The sequence below is a fragment of the Botryllus schlosseri genome, chromosome 12 (assembly GCF_051294905.1).
Source record: "Botryllus schlosseri isolate E-star chromosome 12, Bs_hap1, whole genome shotgun sequence".
Taxonomy (NCBI): Eukaryota; Metazoa; Chordata; class Ascidiacea; order Stolidobranchia; family Styelidae; genus Botryllus; species Botryllus schlosseri.
In genome coordinates, this window is record NC_137247.1 from 21,366,423 (window position 1) to 21,386,718 (window position 20,296).

General features: G+C 40.7%; 1 protein-coding gene and 1 long non-coding RNA gene across 2 annotated transcripts in view; both read left to right on the forward strand.

Moving 5' to 3' along the window:
• LOC145451672 (uncharacterized) overlaps nucleotides 1-20,296 on the forward strand; it is a 324,257-nt gene that overhangs the window by 250,408 nt on the left and 53,553 nt on the right. The window lies entirely within an intron of this gene.
• LOC145451666 (ubiquitin-conjugating enzyme E2 E1-like) lies at nucleotides 157-1,802 on the forward strand. The gene has a single exon (XM_080329883.1). It carries the CDS (start codon nucleotides 243-245, stop codon nucleotides 921-923), a length of 681 nt encoding a protein of 226 aa, XP_080186009.1. The 5' UTR covers nucleotides 157-242; the 3' UTR covers nucleotides 924-1,802.

The window sequence follows — 20,296 nt, forward strand, 5'->3', positions numbered from 1 at the left end:
TTATCTCACGCCCGCATGTTGATCGAAAAAATATATGTCAGTCAGTTCAATTGTCGAGTGGTGTTTGTTCTGTCCGAGGGGGATTTAACGAATTTGTACAGATCGCTACTACAGTGGGTGGTTATTATCATTTTCACGATGCTTGACGCGCGTGATCAGAATTATATTGATCCCTAATAATCTTGTAAACTGTTTTAAAAGCCTTTCTAAATAGGCCAGTCTTGCCAATCGTTCTTTACGCGATGTCGAATTCGACTCTGCCTCGATCTGATCCGTCTAGTGAAGCACAGGAAGACACTAAAGATGCCATCGACGCCACTGTAAATGGAAGTGTAACCAGCTCGCGGGGTGATGAAGACAATGTCAAGGACGTCGCTCCTGCGGTTCCCAAAAAGGTTAGGACAGATAGGGAAAGCAGGGCACGTGATATGGCGTCTGCATCGAAACTTTGGCTGTCCAAGTCGCCAAACGGGATGTCAACCAGCGCTAAGCGTTTGCAGAAAGAATTGACTCAAATAACACTCGACCCGCCGCCCAACTGCAGCGCAGGACCCAAGGGTGACAATCTTTACGAATGGGTTTCCACAATATACGGACCGCCTGGTTCTGTATACGAAGGCGGTGTATTTTTCCTGGATATACACTTCACGCCAGATTACCCGTTCAAGCCACCAAAAGTCATCTTCCGCACAAGAATATACCACTGCAATATAAATAGTCAAGGGGTTATTTGTTTGGACATACTTAAAGACAACTGGAGTCCAGCGCTGACCATTTCAAAGGTTCTACTCTCAATATGTTCCCTGCTTTCAGACTGTAACCCAGCAGACCCATTGGTTGCTAGTATTGCAACACAATTTGTCAATAACAAGGAGGAACACGACCGTATTTCAAGACTATGGACAAAAAAATTTGCCACATAACTTCCTCTGGCATATTATTTATACTCTGACAAGAGACAAAGACCTTTTCCTATGCTGTGATAATTTCGCCATGAACTTTTCTCTTCATACATTGCTAGCTTGCTTGGGCTGAGCTACACTACCACTACTGTTATGATATGCGAACCTAATACTTCCTATATTTTATAGACAAACAAGTTGTTGAACATGAGAGATTCATGTCACAGCATAAATTCCAAGCTTGCATCATGTAACCTGATGTTGTTAACTTCTTTGATAATAATTCAAATCATAAGCTACGTAGTTTTAACCAAATCTCTACCATTATCTGGCTTTGTAGCAACTGTCACATTCACAGTGATGAATATAATCTGATTCTTTCACAGGGTGTTGGAATCTACGTTGCTCCCCATGATTAAGTGATGATTGTGGAGGGATTTTTTAATTAATCATTTTCAATCATGATTAGCAAATTAGGGCTCTAGTCATCACTACCTTTGATAATGACAGTATGATATTGAAGACCTGCTTCTGCAACCCCTATTTCTGGTGCTTAAGATGACTGTTCTCGTTAGACTATCATAAAGGTGAAGCAGGTATTAATATCGCTGTATATGCAGTTTCTTCAATGATGATCATCTTTTATGGGACAGTGTTGGATAATGAGAGAAGTATCCAATCGTGCTGGTGCTTTTTGCAATCAAAGGCCCTTATTTATGTGTTCATTTCTTTATGTGATCAGTGTTTCATGATAATTTTGTTCTTGGAGCCGACTATGTAAATCGTATTTGTCCCAGAGCTCAGCGTGTCATTGACATTGTAACAATATCGTACTGATTTTTTTCTATGCGACTTGTTTCATTCCTTACTGATATTTGAAGAATATGTCTGGACAGGGTATTGCAGATGTGCGTTAGTGAGACCAAATTGTCTTTAGTCAGACACTTGGAATGAGTCCGGGGTAACAAAAAATAGTTGAACAGATAGACATGACTAGATTGATACATAGCCAGGGTCGGAAAAAGGTCCATGCCCCTCACTTGAACTATGTGGAAATTAACATAAAATAGTACTTTTGAACACATGTATTCACTTTCAAACTTTTGTTCACGCGATATGGTGTCATTAGATTGCTTTACCTTGGGTCGGCCTTTTTTTTCAATCGACCTCCGCTTCTTTTGTGTAGAAAGCCAGTTTTCATGTGTCTTTTCTCCCAATATTAGCCTGCCCATTTCCAAGTGTCTACATGGCCTATGTCATCTCCTAACGTTCACAGTAATAAAAGGGGATGTCCCTACTTGATAAATATACGGGTGGGCATAATGCACAAAATTGGGGCAAAATGTGTTAGCAACAGGGTTGTAATGACTCTAGCTCGCGATTTTTGGTGACTGGAGACATTTTTTTCAAATGCTTAAAACGACTCTAGTCTTGTCAATTTTTAGACTCGACTTGTACTCGATATATTGTGCATGACTCAAGACTAGGGCGGTAAGAGACATTTTATTGTAACTTTGAAGAATAGTAAAGTTAACACATCATTGATATTTCGTCTATCAGTCATGATACTTGGAAAACAGAACCAGAAACTGTTAAGACTGAGGGAAATTACTATATCATCAATGTGAGGCATTGTGAGTCAGTCTAAATCACTCGAACAGAGTTGAAAAAAGTTGAATGAACTGGATTTAACTGAACAGTGAACATGATGACACGGACTCTAGTCAAAACACTGACTCGGGCTTCACTAGATGGTGAATTGAAATTGACTGTTTCAATGCGGGATATATAAAAGTAGATCTTTTAAAATACAAAGGAGCAGAGGTGGTCAAAGTAGTCAAGGAAGCTACTCAAGTAGAAGTAGAAACGAAAAAATCTACTCAAGTACGAGTAGAAGTACTTCTTTCTTAAGCAACCTAAAACTACTTGGAGTAGAAGTAGAATTGACTGACTTTAAATCTACTCAAGTAAGTAAGTAGTTTCGAAAACGATCGTAATTCGTTCGCAGGGACGGTCAAAAGCTGCAAATTGAGGTATGCGGATGGTGTAGAGAGCTTGATTCATATTGATGCATCCCAGGAAGTGTCAATTCTTGACAGAATAAGCAGTCGTCCATATCATGGGATTTAAATAATAGTATTGATATAGAATGCGATACTAATCCTATGTTTACTCTAACACCCCGTTTTAGAGAATATCATGGCATGGCGCCCTCCCCCATATTATAAGGCCCCTGGCTCAGTCGAAGAACAATACGGAGAAGTTGTGTCGGATATGGCTTTAACACTTGTGCAATTAGTATACGTTAATTAAAAATATGGGAGATCGTAAAAATGCCATTATAGTGCATAGCTTTATTTTCGGAAAATATAAGGCCTTACTACACTTGCTTTTATACTTCAACATGTTTGTTTTCCAGATAAAAGAACTGAAACTATGATTAGAACTCGACGTATGATATTCGTAATTGAATGAAAAATACAAATACTACTTCTAAAAAGCGGAAAATATATTTCATGTCTTTTGTCTAGAAAGTTTCAACGGTGGTCTGCTAAAACAGGTCTAACATTTAAAAAAAAGTTAAAGAGTCGACTATTCCAGATAAGACACAACATGGGCTACTAGGTATAATAGGCAGGGACGAGCATCGGACGGACTCGGATGCGGTTAGGACTGGATTTCGCCCAATTTTGATACAGTTGGGTCTGATTCATATTCTCATGCGCAATTTGTTTCGGATATTTTTGGATAGTTGTAACCTCTGGTTCGGATAATTTTGGATAGTTCTGACCAAATGTGACGTGATTTCAAGCCAAAAGAATAAATCGTCGGCTAGACAGCCAAACACAAACAGTAAACCCGTTCTGATAGGACTGGTAGGCTATATCTATTAAGTTGTTCTGCCAAAGGCCCGAGCAAATATATATCAGCTAACCCTTAGCCTTAGTAACAACTACTCACAGATCAGCCGGGCAATTAGGATTCTTCGGGAAAGCTATTCGATTCGGATTTCCGGATTCTGGAAGGCATTAGTCGGATTCACGATGATTTTTGATCGAGATTCTTCGGATGCGGACGGATAGTTCCTGGCAAACTCAAGCTGTCGGACGGATTCGGATTCTCAGAAATCAATATCCGCTCATCACTGATAATAGGTAATTGCTAGATAACGAAACGATGGTTTCAAATGTGATGGCGGGCCATACTTTCTGTGATGAAATATTTGGTATAGGCGACAATGCGATGTGAACGGAAACATCTAAATTATATTGAGTGATACTTTCGTTAAAGCAGTGGTTCCCAACGTGGGCGATATCGCCCCCCAGGGGGCGATTTTTCGGTCCAGGGGGGCGAAAATAGCCAACGGGGCGATAGGGGGGCGAAAACGGACGAAGGGGGCGATAGGGGGGCGATGGCGCGTTGAAATGGCTATATTGGCGTCCATGGCCGTAACTGCCACACCCAAGCCCCCAATTGAGATGGGGGGCCCGAGCTCGAAGGGGGCCCACAATTTTTTCGTGAATTAACATTAATTATAGAGTATTATTTTGGAAATTTAGGCAACTTTTTCAAAATTTTCGCGCTGCGCGCCATTTTGTGGTCACGTATTTCTTGCCTATTGGATATACCCTTCCTCCAAGAAATAATACGCATGAGGTATAGAAATGGGCATCTCGGCGTCAGCCATTATCACACCAGGACGCACCAAGACATATGAAGTTTCAGGCCATGTAACATGCGTCTCCGAGAAGTGGTGCCAGAACGAGAAAACCTTGGCGGAAAAAGACTGCCTTTATGCTGACCGACTTCGATATATATACGATATACATATATATTTAATTGTCCATAGGCGCCTAAATGGCTGGCGATAAATGTTCCTGTTCTGTCCAATCAGAACCTCACAAATAAATGCCATCTCGCAGAGAAAAATTAGTTGCCAGTGCAGAAATACCAATTTGAAATCGTGTGCGACTATTAGTTTAGTACGTATGGGCGATTTGAATATCTTTTGACATAGCAGAGAGACCACAAAATGTCATTACGCAACGAAGTCATTATACCCACGGGTCCGCCCGAATATGTTCAATTATTATTTACGGGCACTACATTTTCCAAGACACCTCACTCAGCTTTACCGGTAAATCTGAATACATGAGCAGAGAGAGGGAAAAAAATTGACAGCAATATTTATGCAATTCCCGATCATATTGACCGATTCAATCATGAAAAATAGAAATTTTTCGCGCTTGGCGCGAATTAGGCCGACTATAACTAAAGAGTCCAACAATTTGTGCTGAGAAGTAGCGGTAAAGAGCTATCGGGGGAGTTGGGTCTGAGGGGTGCAGAAGTTTGCTTTATCGCACTATGGATGCGGTCAAGACCAACGTATTGGGGGGGGGGCTGATTAAGTGCTGTTACGGTCTTTTGGGAATCAAGTCAGAGAAATCACCTTTTTTGTTAGTCAACTCACCAAAATTTAGCTGGAAAAGTGTAATTTCGAGGTAGAGCCGAAAAGTTGACCTTTTTTTCTTAGTCAACTCGCCGGTGATTTCAGTCTGTATGCCCATTTTTGTATTCCCAATATTTGGGGGACGATGATCGGTGTGGAGTTTGAAAAGGGGGCGATGAATCGAAAAAGGTTGGGAACCACTGCGTTAAAGCATATTTCTCACATCATATATCTACTGTGCGCGAAGCGCAACGAAAATTCTGGGTATGACATGACTTTTATGAAAATTAAATGTTTGTACTACGTGAAAACAACCCCGAAATTCCTTAGGCTATCTTTCTCATCGGGGGATTAATCTACTTCTACTTGACAAACTGAAAATAGCGATAAGTAAGTAAGTAGTTCACAAAATATTACGAAGTAGAAGTAGCAAAAAAAACTACTCGAGTAAGTGCCAGAAGTAGAGGAAAACTGCTTGATTACTTCGAAAAAGTAGAAGTACTGACTTGATCCCAACACTGCAACGTACCATGGATCTTTGAGAATTACGATTGAAAATGGAACCAAGAGAGAGAGAGAGAGAGATATGATATTCTTTTTCGCCTGCACCATCGAGATGCTCTGGCCCCATGAGGTCATCTAGTCTGCGCCCCCGTTGTTTTTTTCTCCTCCATCATGCTATCCGTGATTGCTGAGCGCCTAGCAAGATAGCTGCGGATACCAATTTTCGAGTCTTTAATATGACCCGGCCGGGGATCGAACCCACGACCTACCGCTCGAGAAGCCGGACGCATAACCATTACACTATCTCGGAACCAATATGGCACTTTTGACGAAAATTGTCCCCGACCCCCGGTTTTGATCGATTTGCATTCTCGTCGTTATTTCTATGATGAATTCTGTTTTTCTGCATAGTTTTCAAATTAATTTTGTGCCTCTTAACAATATTCTTGGTCGCTGAAACTATTACATAATATCATTATTATAGCTCTCATGGAACTACTAATAAAACTGTGTATGCTTGCAAATGGTTCCTCCACCCCCGTAGCTAAGCTAAAGGATTACATCACATGACGAATCCCATGTAATAATCTTCGACTTCGTGCCAACATTACGTAACAGATGATTTTCACCGCAGTATGGCTCTATGAGGACTTCAATTATAAATATACAATCAATATGGGTCTTTGGACGAAAAATTTTCCCACACCCCCGGTATAATATATATTTTTAACAATTTGCTTTAAGACTTGATCGTTTCTAGGCGTGGTGGCATGTCCAGTGAATTAACCCGTTTACCGTTACCCGTTTCGTATTCTCCCCTCTTGCTTTTCAAAATCGTCCACTGGGGGCGATATCGCCCACGTTGAGAACCACTGCTTAGCTTCATAGCTACAGGTTTGGCTGAACCATTTGCAAGATACACAATTTCACCAGTATTTCCGTGATAGCCATAAATAAATTTTTGAACGAACTGCATTAAGACCTAATTGTTTTAGGCGTGGTGACATGTCCAGTGAATTTACCCGTTGGCCGTTATAAAGTTTCTCGTCGATATCATAGCTAGGGCCACAAAGGGGCCTGGCTGCCCATCCAATAAGTCGCTGCTGAAGAGATTCGGCGTCCTAAACATAGAAGATATGCGGAAACTAGAAATCGCCAAGTTTATGTATCAGTTTCACTGCGGTCGTTGCCCCGAATACTTCAATGACTTCTTTACCTCTGAATCAAAAGCGCACAGGTACAACACACGCGCGTCCACGTCGTCCAATTATCATATGATCGACCGAAAAGATCATCGCTCCATCAAATATGCCAGACCTGATGTGTGGAACAGTATCCCGCCGGCCATCCGGCAGTCGACGAGCATGTCCACATTCAAGTCGAAATACAAGCAATTACTACTAAATAAATACAGTCCATCCTCAAGATTACCGGACCACGACTGACCTATCGATCTCGCTTCCCATGACATGCCGCCCTATTTCTTGTCGCTTCCTTTTTCTATACTATCTTCTTTACTTTCATTCAGTGTGCATGCCTCCTCTTTACATCGCCTAGGCCAGGGCCGGCCAACCCGTGTGTGTGGCCCGCGAGAAGGTTTTGAGTGGCCCGCGAGGTAATTTCCGAAATTTCTAATCTCATCAAAACTGGACTGCACAGATTGTGAACTTGCAAAGACAACCAAAATTTGATTGGTCTGGCCGCAACACTTGAGATGTGATGACTAAAATATCAGTTTCGACTCATTGACAGATCCATCAAACATTCACATATTGGTATATCTTCGTACACTACAATAAAGCAGAATAATTTGCGATAGATTTATCAGAGGTAAAAATTTTCTACACGCTTAGCGCAATATGTTGTCACTCGATTTCTAGTTTTTAATATTGTTGCCCTTTTGTGAAAATTGAAGAACACCCAATGTATCAGATTGAGTCTAACTATATTCACGATTACGAGACAAAGTGTCGTTCAACAGATGCGACCTTGCGTTTCCGCTCGCAGTAAGACCGTCGACTATGAAACCTAGGCACGAAATGATTGACGCAGGTTGGTCGCAGCTTTCGATATCGATATGTCCATGCGCCGAAAAGCCAATCCTCGCAAACTTAACCCAGCGATATACAGCAGGCCAGCAATATAGTCAAGTGACAATATTATTGACCTATGAACTGCAAACAATTTTCGCGCTTCGCGCGGATAGTGGCCCGCGCAAAAGTTCGTCAATCGATTGTGGCCCTTGGGCTGAAAAGGTTGGCCAGCCCTAGCCTAGGCCAAGGTGGGTGTCCGATTCCATAGACAACTCCTGGTCGCTTCGACATCTTCCTTTCTTTTCTTTTCATTGTATCGCATTTTTTTGTAGTGTATTGAACTGATAAAATTGCTAATAAACCAATGGTGATGATATTTCTATGATGAATTCAGTATAGATCTACATACTTTTCAGATTAATTTTGATCCTCTTAGGCAAATCCAGACACTGTAAGCAATATTCCCTCTAATTTTTCACGAGTCTGCGCGCACTCACCAACTCGCGCGGACAACAGCGGGTAACGGCAAAAAAGGTAATCACTGCGGCTTTCTTGGGCGCGTCAACTTTAAAAGCAGTGCGCAGCCGCGCGCACGCGCAGCTTAGAGGGAACAGTGACTGTAAGTATCTATACCGCGCACTTCAAAAAGTATTCGAATATATATTTCGTGACATATACATGTTTCATATTGATACCCGCGATGATGTAGCCTCTTCGGTAATTTAGCGATGTGATCGTACATCGACACTCGCACCATCAAAAGACAGAATACTCAATATGGCTTATATTAGGTAATGGCAATGCCAAACTGATCGCAACAGCGGACTTCGAAATTAAAATGTTAGATTTTGAAACCGAGGCCGTTTCGAAAGAAACCATCACCATATTTGCTGTAAAAGATTCTAATGAAAATGTCGCGGGTTCCGAAGCAGAAAAGTCGATTTTGAAGGACACCACGGCTCGTCAGAAGATGATTTTGTTATTGATCAGTTTTGGTCATACAATAGTATTTATATGCGAGAGCACTCCACATCCGTTCATGGCGAAAATTTTTGTGAACCGAGGTGGAAATCCTGAAGAGTCTTCTTTTGTTGTCCAGCTTATACTTATTGTTATGGCGATGAGCGGCGCCTTTTTTGGAAAATATCAAATTTACTTTGGGACCAATAAGGCACTATTTCTTGGTGGACTAATATGTTTTGGAATCGGAGAAGCAGTGTTTGGTGTTTTGGAACTGGTCAAAGATTCGACAACCCTCGTAATCGCGGAAAGTATCATCAAAATATTCCAAGGGTGCCGCCAAGGAGCTTATTTGGTTGCTGCTCTGACCACCATATGTCAAGAATTTCCTGATCGGGCAGGGACTGTGTTCGGTATCGTGGAAACGTTTGCCTCCGTCGGATTCGTATGCGGTCGACTGCTGGGTAGTCTTCTGTTTACTATATCGAATGGCATTCTTCTGCCATTCTTAGTAACTAGCTTGCTCATCATCCCGATGTTGCCTGCCGCAAATTATTTATTGCAAAGCTATGCAAAGAAATCGCATACTTGTGAGCACTACCAACCGACTAAATTGTTCAAAAATCCTATAGCGATATTGGTATTAGGTGTGATATTGTCAACGTACGGTAGTTTTGGTATAGTGAGCACGTTATTGGTAATATACTTGACTCCATTAGGATTTAATGTAGTTGAGGTAGGATGCGCCACGTTATGGTTATGACGAGACGCGCAATTTTGATCTTTATCTTTCTTGTAATTTGCGCTATTCCTTTTCTATTCACACCAGCCCTATCAAAAGTCTGGGCGTATAAAGCCATTGCACTTTTTCGACCATTCTGTGGACTAACGCTGATTCCGTCATCGTCGAATTGTTGCATGTTACCGTTGACGGACGCGGTGAGCTCGAAGAAGATTTTGCGATGCACGCAGTGCGTTGTCTGGAGTGTGGAATTTGATGTTTGGTGTTGGAGGATTTATCCTTCCAATGATTGCGTCGTCACTCCTCCCAACAACCGGATTCGGTTTGCCTGTGTTCATAAGCTACATGATAGCAATGGGTATTACTGTGGTATTCGTTTCCATTCTAACTGCATGGCAGCACGGCACTCAATGCACCGTCAAAAGATAAACATGATCAATTCGATCGAACAGCGTAACATTCATGAATTTGAATAATACATGCTGTTATGTATTTCAATTCAATTGTAAATCGAAATTATCTATATTCCGTTGTCGACTGAAACATACACCTATGTTGTACTAATTAATGTAGGAATTCAAAAATCTAGAAGATTTTCTATTCAATTGTGACTGTTGCATTTCAAATGGACGATATTCGATTGCATGTGGTATGATTCAAGGAGGTCATTTATTTAATAACAAAATACCGCTCGAGTCAAGCCAACCCAGTTAAGCAGAATTTGTAACGGTAATAACATGAGAATGAATGATAAGTAGGGCGTATTTTTTGACCTACAAACGGAAGATCTTGACCTAAAAGATAAAAACTTTGACATTTTTTGACCTTAAAAAACTTTTTCTTTGACTCAAAAACTGACACATTTTTACATGAAAAAACTTTATTTTAACGAAATCTGGCCCAATATAAAATTCCAGTAACTACATTACGCATTATGGTGGAAATAATTTAAGAAAAATTGTAGTACAACGAAATATACTTTCCTACATTCTCGGGCAGAAAGTGTCTGTCCTACTAAGTAGCTTGCCGAGAATGGAGAAAGAATGTTTAGCAGCATCAGTTGTTGGCGGACAACACTGAAGTTGTGCGGACACTGCTGGTGACAAACCGTGTTGCTTAATTCTGGCTATGGTGTCTACAATACAATCTTTAATGATGCGCTTCTTGATATAACAACCATGCAATGCCCACGCAGTCTTGCTTCAGTTGGGATATTGCGGTACGTTGAACATAACCCCCTCTCAACCTCTTTGTTTCATTTGAATGTTTATGATTCACAATGAGCAGACAATGGCCGTCTACAACGGTAGGCCCATGAAGGAGGGTACAAGCTGTAAAATGTCAAATGATAAGTTCCCCGACATTGCAAAATCTACGATACAAACGAAATGCAGGTTGCAAAAAAGTGGTAACTTTGTAAACAATTTTGACAGTTTTTGACCTAACGCTACAATTTTGACCTAACTTTGAGTTTTTTTCACATGTCAAAAACATCGCCCTACTTATCACCGATTATTAGAGGGCTCACATTTAGCACGCTTTCCGACGCTTTTTAATATTAGGTACTCTCCTTTGCTATTATTTTAAGAAATTTCAATTCATGTGGCCCAATATTTTCAATTGTAACTCCCGAAGAGCCATACGTGTCAATTAACTGTTACGTCACAATTGAACATCCGTGACGTATCGTTAGCACTCAATAATACATGGGATTCGTAGTGTACGCCATATTTTCCTGCCCAAATGGGTAGGTCGAGCCAAACATGGTCGCTACAGCAGTACATACCCACCGTGTGATACTTCAGCGACGTCGGGTTACGTGAGGCAGTGCCTCAGATGTCGTCAGGGATGAGCGAAGAAAATTGCGAACCCTTCTATGGTTATTGGTATCTTCTATCGATGTTAATGAATGACTAGATTTTTAACATTTTTATTCCCAAAATGACGGAACTTTCATATTTATATTGTTCGTAAATACAGCGCCAAAAGAGAGGACAAGGCTCAGATGATGCACAGACGGGCCAAGCGTCACCTGTATGTAACAGCGCAACTCGTCGTAAATAGCTTAGAATTTATGATCACTGATCGTAATCAAATGTGATTGACGCGTTAATTCTGAAAATCCAAGTATTGATCGACTTCTAAAATATTCGGCGTAACGTAATATTGCGTTACACTACGGCGGTCCTAGAAAGCTATACCAATCAAAAAAATAGATAGCTATGGCGTTGGTTTGAATTTGAATTTTTAATTGTGAATGTCACTTCCAAGACATTTTATTTCTCGGCGTTTATAAGGAAGACAATGTGTATTTGAAAATTTCATTGTCCTACAAGTGTCGCCATGTCTGCTATTCTCTTTCGTCAATCAAGGTATCGTGCAATCCAATATTTCTAAGCGCGCGATGATGGTTAGATCGAATCGGGGATTTTGAAAAGAGGGTGGTACGAGCCCCTAACCCTGGTACCCCACTGTCTTGACCTCTAAAAGACATGTTTATGCTGCCACGAGAATAATCATTCTCGCCGTCATGAAAATTTACCTACGAGTTACTAGAATATTGATAAATTAAGCAAAAAATTGAAAATTTCTCAAAGAGCCATATGTTATAACCAAAAGAGCTATATATGGCTCGCGAGTCATAGGTTCTCGACCACTGGTATAAAGGGAAGGTTTACCCAACATTTTTCCCCAAAAGAGCAGTTTGTTGACCAGTTGATTCCAGATGTAGACTACTTGGGATGGGGTGTTTGTATGTTGTATGAACAAGCTGTAATTTGGCATTCCATTACGGCATCAATACAACAGTTCACATCATACATTGTGCACCTTATTCAACTGGTTAACACAATTGGCTACACAAACGAATGTCGTCGATGTCCTTTGCCGTTTCCACGATATGGCGAGGACCGATTGACCACATTCAGGACTGCTATTTCTGCCATATCTATGCCTGAGGGTTTTTTGCGCAAGGCAACTAAACCAGGACCTCGATACTAAAGATGTCAATTTCTGCAGTCGCGAAATGTATCGATTGTCATCTACTGCTTTGTAGAAATATGATATCTGGCACCCGGCCGGAACTATCACGTCTCCTGTGTTTGTACCGACTCAAACGGCGTAATTGATTTTTCTTTACGCTAATACTCTAACTAAACAATCAGAAGATGCGTTGCAGGCTCTTGATAGCGAAAGTTTTAACTCCTTTGAAATTAGTGTCACTACTGAAGTGAGTCCAGAACAGACTTGGCGCGCATTTGTGGAAATAATTCCTGTGGCTATAGTTTAGTTCAGAGGTCTCAAACTCAAATGTGCTCGCGGGCCAATTTCCTACTTTTTGATGGCGCCGCGGGCCGCAGCACCAATAATACGGGAATTCAATGTATATCCAAGTAGGTCTTATTTAACGTGACCTTGCAGACTGACATTCCACATGCATCGTGAAAAAGTGATTTAATATTGTCAATTCATGCCTGGCTCGAGAAAAATCACATTATTATATATTCGAATAAAATTGTTGCTGTGCTTGGCACAGTAGCTGTATATTTAGTTATAGACATCAATAAACAGTACAAATGCATCAGGATATCGTAAAAGCAGTTGCGTTAAAATTTTACAGTTAGCGGACATTTAACGTGTCACAATTATAGGTAGAATATTTTAGAATTTTACGAAGATTGATCAATCTTATATGGAGCAGTACAGCCTAATCCTGGTTTCGGGCATGCATACTCCTGATAACAGGCTATTGATCATGTTATCACCAAAGTCAAATTAAATCAGCGTTAGATTTATCTGCGAATATTGGAACAGATCTATGACAACTTGAATATAATGAGTACTGTATATCGCGACTACAGTGCCATAGCAATATGAATTTCAAGAAGAATCCATTGGTGTTACAGCTGTGAAGCGTAGTAGGTTACAACTACTTTATAATACTAGTCACATTTAATTGGCGATCATAACAAGGATAAAGATACCCAAGATGACAGAGGATGTAGCCTATCTAACTATACATCAAGAGGGCAACATAATCCCAATGGTTGCCATAACGGGCTGCTTAGATATCTAAATAAATTACGCTACACAAGCCAGGACGTTTTGATATATTACCATTCCCCGTACCAGTTTCATAATTTGTTGCGTGCGTGGCTGCACCAAATCACGGCGTTCCGAGTCACAATAAGTAGTTCTCTGATTGTAACGTTTGATGCGACTCAACTCGAGTCATTTCATCACACAGTGAGTCTGAGTTCGAGTAATTTTACAAATGGTTGCGCCCAAGTCCAAATTAAAATGTTCAGTCACGAATCATCAACGGGTCATGTTTTACCATCATCGACAATTAATGTGACGTAATAGTTGATCTTCCACTGCATGGACACTTTTGAAAGTGATGTAATAGTGAAGTTTGATAGGTAGTTTCAAGCTTCTGGAGTAGTTTTGAAGCGAATTTCTAGTTCTCAAATTATAAAAAGATACTTGGGAGTTTAATATAGTCAAATACTTCAAAATCCAAAATACCGTCGCGGGCCGCGTGTTTGAGACCTCTGGTTTAGTTCTTGGCCGTCTCCGAAGATGCGTATTCGTTTGTTCTTGAGACAGAGTGATTGAAATCTCGTGATTGTCGGCGCGTGTGTCGGCGAATATGTTGTGTACTGACGGGAGGTTGCGAGCTCGCGAATTGACTGCACAAGTTGACAGTCATACTCGCTGGTAATCTTGTGGGAGCGTGAGATTTCGAGTAGGCCTATGTATCATACGTGCGAGTTTGTTAACGGTAGGAAGCTGATCTGATCGATGTATTATGGGCATTGGTTTTGGTACGTGTAATTAGCCAATGGTTGCCATTCGTCCGGAATTTCCGGACGTATCCAGAAAATAGCTTATTTTTAGCCTTTTTCAGATTTTATTTTTGTCAATTTTGGCATCGCCATGAATTCATTTTTACAGACTCGAATAAACCATGCAAATCGATTTAGTTTGGTGTTTCTTATGAAACGAAAGTCACAAAACATGCAGTATCCACACTCCGCCATCAAACAGCAAGATTTAATCCGAATTGAAAACGATGTTGGGGACAAATTTTACCCGATACAAAACCAAGTGCTTCTGCAATATCTATTCTCAATAGTCGATTCACTGTGCTTACAGCATTAGCCTACCAGCATTCACATGTATGTCACAATACTTACGTTAACGATGTAAAAGATGTTCTAATACGTTTGGAGAGCAGCCTTCACTAGCAAAGGACTGCATGTATATAATATATGTATGTATGGTGTATAGATCTTGAGACCTTTTGCACAGGCAGTGTCGTATTTGGCATATGTCCAAAATACCAAAAATAGCTTATTTTTGACATTTTTTAGATTTTATTATGGGTAATTTTGGCATCGACAGGATTTCATATTTGTAAACTCGAATTAACGTTGTAAAACGCTGTTTACTTTAATCTTCCATATTAGACGTGGAGTATCCACTTTGCGGCATCAAACAGCGAGAGGAAAAACCGAATTGCGAACGGGTCGGAGAACCAATTCAACCAATACAAAACCTACCGATTGCTTCTGCAATATCTATTCCGAATCATCGATTCGATAGGCATGCAAAATTACCTGTATCCACACAGATCACAATACCACTTTTGATAACAATTCAAAATCTTTGCTGACACGTTTGAATCACAGCCCTTTACACGCTAACCAACCGTTATAAATCACGAGTGGCTTGCATATTCAACGAAGATATCCAATAGGCAAACAAACAAACTAAAAATCTGTAAAGGACTGAATGTTTGCTGGCCTGTGTATGGCTGGCATTGATGGGAGTTACTTCTGGGCGACTGAGGTATTTTTCACTGTTCAAGTATGCATGCTCAACTGTTCAAACTATATCCCTATTGTCTTTCCGGGCACAATCTCTAAGAGATTGCACCATATGCTGACATGCTGACACATATGCTGACCGAAATGCAGCATGGCCGGGGTCGCGCGTGTCCGCTACATGACGTAACAAAATGCACGAGCGGTGACAACATACAGTGTCCTATATGGTGTGGATCAGAGATGAGCATGGATTAGGATTAGGTTTTAAAAAAACAGGATTTGTGAAATTTTGTCGTTTTTGGATTGGATTTGGATTAAACATTTTTTTTCTGAACGGATTAGGATTTGGATTGGATTTACCTATTTTCTGGGAGATTGAAATGTCGTGTGGCGAATGGCGACAAACTTTATTCAGATCAGTTATTATTGTAATTATGGTTGCTAGGTTATTTTGAATCAAGTGAATCGTTGGTTGTGAAAGAAAATTTTCGTATCCCTTCATTGCATAAATTAGTTTTTTTTTTCGAATTTCCAGTTGGAATCGGATTAGGATAGGACATGGACTTGAATATGAAAAAGTTATGGATTAGGATTAGGATTTGAAGGTTCGGATTTAGATTGGATTAGGACATAGAAATTTCAAATCCGCTCATCTCTGGTGTGGATACAGCGAGAGTGAGCGGCTCGCTGCATTTGGATTACGTCATACTTTCCATTTGACCAACGGCAACTTTACGGCCATTTCTGACCGACTTCCCGATCGCCAAATTCAATAAAACGGATATCAATTTAAAGCTGCTGCTATACTGATTACGAAAATACACATTTTATTCTGTTCATGGTCCTTGAACCCCCCGAAATCAGCGTAGAATTTGCATTGTTATCGAGTTTTGTGATTGTGACGCAACAAGACTGTCTGCTCCTTCTTCTCAGCTTCACTCTCGTTTTGCCACACATAATTGTTTCGTCACAATGCCAAAGTCGATAACGATGCAAATTTATAGGCTGAATTTGGGAAGTTCGAGGACCATGAACGGAATAAAATTTATATTTTCATAATCAGTATAGCAGCATCTTTCCTTTGATGCCCGTTTTATTGAATTTTGCGCTCGGCAAGCCGGTCAAAAATGGCCCTAAAGTTGCCTTTGGTCAAAAGGAAAGTATGACGTTACCCTAATGCAGTGAGCCGTTCAGTCTCGCTGTGTCCACACCATATAGGACACTATGGTGACAACAGCAAAATGTCTAGTCATTTAGCAACATCCCTAATTGCTAGATATCATTTACTACCCAGGTTGATCAATTCACAGTATGTCGTAAATCCCGATTTCAGTACTCGACTTTTTAGCCTCGACCGTAAGATTTTCACTTCGCATTACATATTATCTTGATCAGTGGTTCCCAACCTTTTTCTACCCATCGCCCCCTTTTCAAGGTCAACACCAATCATCGCCCCCCAAAATTTTGTGCACCGATAATTGGGCATGCAGACTGTAATCACCGGCGGGTTGACTAAAAAAAAAAAAAAAAAGGTCATCTTTCTCCGCTCAGAGCTGAAAATAACGTTTTTTCTCACCAAATTGCTAGGTGGATGACTAAAAAAAAAAAAAAGGTCAGCCGTTTTGACTCGTCATCGCCCCCCTATCGCCCCCTTCGCTATTTTCGCCCCCCGTCGCCCCCTTTGTCTATTTTCGCCCCCCTATCGCCCCCTTCGTCATTTTCGCCCCCCTAGATCGCCAAATCGCCCCCTGGGGGGCGATATCGCCCACGTTGGGAACCACTGATCTTGATGTTCATTTGTTTCCTGTTTTCTTTTGCCCTTTTATTTAATTGAAAGCCGATATATATATATATATATATATTTACCTATTAGACTACTTTGGTGGACAGTCCTGTTTTGAAGCAGTTGGGCGACAGTTATCGCCAACAGAAGGAGACAAGCTAGGCGTCTGAAAATAACTCGATTGGTTTTGGAATATCGATTCCGCGCTTTGTCACTGGTGATTTGCGGTTTATATCGCAGCGTTTAGAATATACACGAAATGTCCTCCAACTGCGGTCGCCCTAATTTTTCCCAACTTTTTCAATATCTAATAGACCACTTTAGTGGACATTTGTTACTTAGGGAGACAATTCGCCATTTTGAATTACCAGACCATGACCATTGCTGTTACTGAACTAAGGTGGACATTGACGTCGTATTATATGACAAGGTTCGGGAACCAGTTTCGTCAAAAGAGTCATTTACCAATGACAATCACTTTTGACGTCACTATTTGAAATCCACGACGTCATCCTTGTACGATATCGATGATCGCGATATATAATTCGCCGTTTGTTTGTTTTTTATTCATGGTGTTTTGACTAATTTCGTAGTTTTAGAGTATGCCTATATTCATTTTTTGATTCCGTATTCACCGACTTTTAGCACAGCCCACTCCTAGGCTTTTATAAATCACCGCTTACGCGGATCACAGGATGACGACGAGCCTAGATAAACCTCCAACACTTGGGTAGGAATTCTCGTGTCGTCCTCAGCCGGACTCGAACCAACAACCCATTGGTGTTGCAGCTGTGGATTATACCAATGACCATGCCATTTCACCACGCACATATTTGCGTTTGAAAACTGCTGTGAAAATACGGAACATGTGTCTTTATAAGAAGCTACAGTTGGCCATGCTGCAGATTAGATCACCAGTTTTTTTACAACTAGTATCCAAATCACTATGACATTCGTTGGCCAGCCGTGGCTACTCTGTCGCGATAGCAGATCCAAGTTCTAATTAGGTAATAAATATATTCGGTTTAATATAAGCAGCCCTAATATCCCTCGGAAGTATAACGTCTCATGGACCATACAGTCTACTAGCAGGTATGAGGCAATTTTTCCACTAAGGCACTGTACACTTTTTGATCCAATATTACCGAATAAAGACCACTTTAACATGTCTCTAAACCGATCTCAGACTCTCGCCATGTTATAGCCGCGTCAAATTGTAAGGAGTTATCGTATAAACTTCGCTCCAAATTCATGTTTCTCTTAAAAACCCTACAGCAGATCACATTGAATCTTGATTCGTGATAATCTTGGGCACTTGATAATTGCTAACTTCCATTTGTTTTAAGCCATACGCCAACTTGTTCACTGTTCAGTAATTCGGACCTCGAGCAATACGGCTACGCCCCATGGTGAGCCATGGGTGCATCCTCCAGCCAATGCTGAAAGCGGCCAAAAAATCGTTCGATTCTACCAATGTCAACCTGCTAAATCACACCAAGAAATGAAATAGTTCGAAGCATGCGATCGAAACCAATTTATCAAAACACATTCGCAACAAAATGTTGTGAAGAGAATGCAACGAAAATCATGAAACGAATTGTACATTTAAAATTGCCACCAGGTACTAAACGAAATTGCTCAATCGTAATCTACAGTCGGCAGTGCTAGAGATCACTGACGCTACGTGCTGAAAGTCTGATGTCATAGTCCATGACTATTCGTGCATTTGTGACATCCCCTTATGCAGTGCAGAGCGGCATCTTTTTCTCTCATTGAAGATTTTGGTTTTAACCATTTTTATCCTCTGCATGTCCGGTAAACCTTTCAGGATGTCACTGCTTTCCACAAATTCTCCAATTTCTTTGTACCCTAAAAAGACACGAGCATATTTCATTAAATCTATAATTTGGGCAACTAGCTGCATATAACTATTGTAAGGTTCAATGGTATTTCAACGACGACGGTCAGAAGAAATCATATAACATCGAAGGTTGGCCTAGCTCGGAAGTAGGATCCAAAGAAATCGATATCTTCACTGCCATGATCAATAACTAATAAATGTATATTACGCGAACACACAGCATCAATTTACATCCCCCCCTCGCCATCTCATCCCTGTAAGCGGCGTCTTATAAAAGCCCAGAAGTGGGCCCTGCTAAAAGTCGGCAATTATGGGGGGAATGACCATAGTAGTCGTCAAACACCATGAATACCACAAACGAACAAACCCATTCCACTCTACCTGGCAAGCTGCCTTTGTTGCTGTCTCCTTCCTCATAAATTACATCCTTGAATCTGTTTAGGATTTCAGCTGTTTCTTCACGAGTCCATCTATGGCGCTCTTGACGCTCTTGAAACGAGAAACCAAGTTTATTGAATTGTATGAAGATTTAAGGCTGTGGCCCAATAATTAAAGTAGTAAGTACGTTATCAAAGTCGACCATATATTGGCGCGGGCTGATTTACTAGATGCTCGACTTTGACAGCGAAATTACTGCGCTAGTCATAAAGTCATAGTCTTGAAACTTGGTAAGATGACAGCATCAAAATATACCATACGAAATGATGTTCCCCAAATCGATATGAAACATAGTTAAAATCAACGAAGAGCAATAGCGACTTTGCCTTTAATTACTGTTGCAGACGGATCGACAATAACAAAGTCGTCAAAGGTTGGACTAGGTTCTATTACGGACTTGAAAAAATTCTATTGTTTGCGAATAACGGGTTTGATAGAGTATAACCGCATCATACATGGGCTGTATAATTGAGTATTCAAGTGCTCAACTGAGGCGTTGATTTTGAGGTAACATTTTTGATTGATGTAACTGGTCCGCCCCGCGAGCGATTTGAAGGTCTGAATCCGGCCGGCGAAGCAATTCGAGTTTGACACCCCTGGCTCATGGTACACGGTAGTAATAAGGGAGCGAACACATCACGTAATATCCTCGTCAACAAACCGTAAACATATTGCACAATGTACATTGTACGTGGATAACAACGCTATTTGATGAAATATACCATATCATCGATCATCGAAACATTGCGAAACATTACTCCTCATCAAATTGACTCAATTGATAATAGACAT

Coding starts and splice junctions, on each gene's coding strand:
- LOC145451666 (XM_080329883.1), top strand. CDS start 243: ATGTCGAATTCGACTCTGCCTCGATCTGATCCGTCTAGTGAAGCACAG.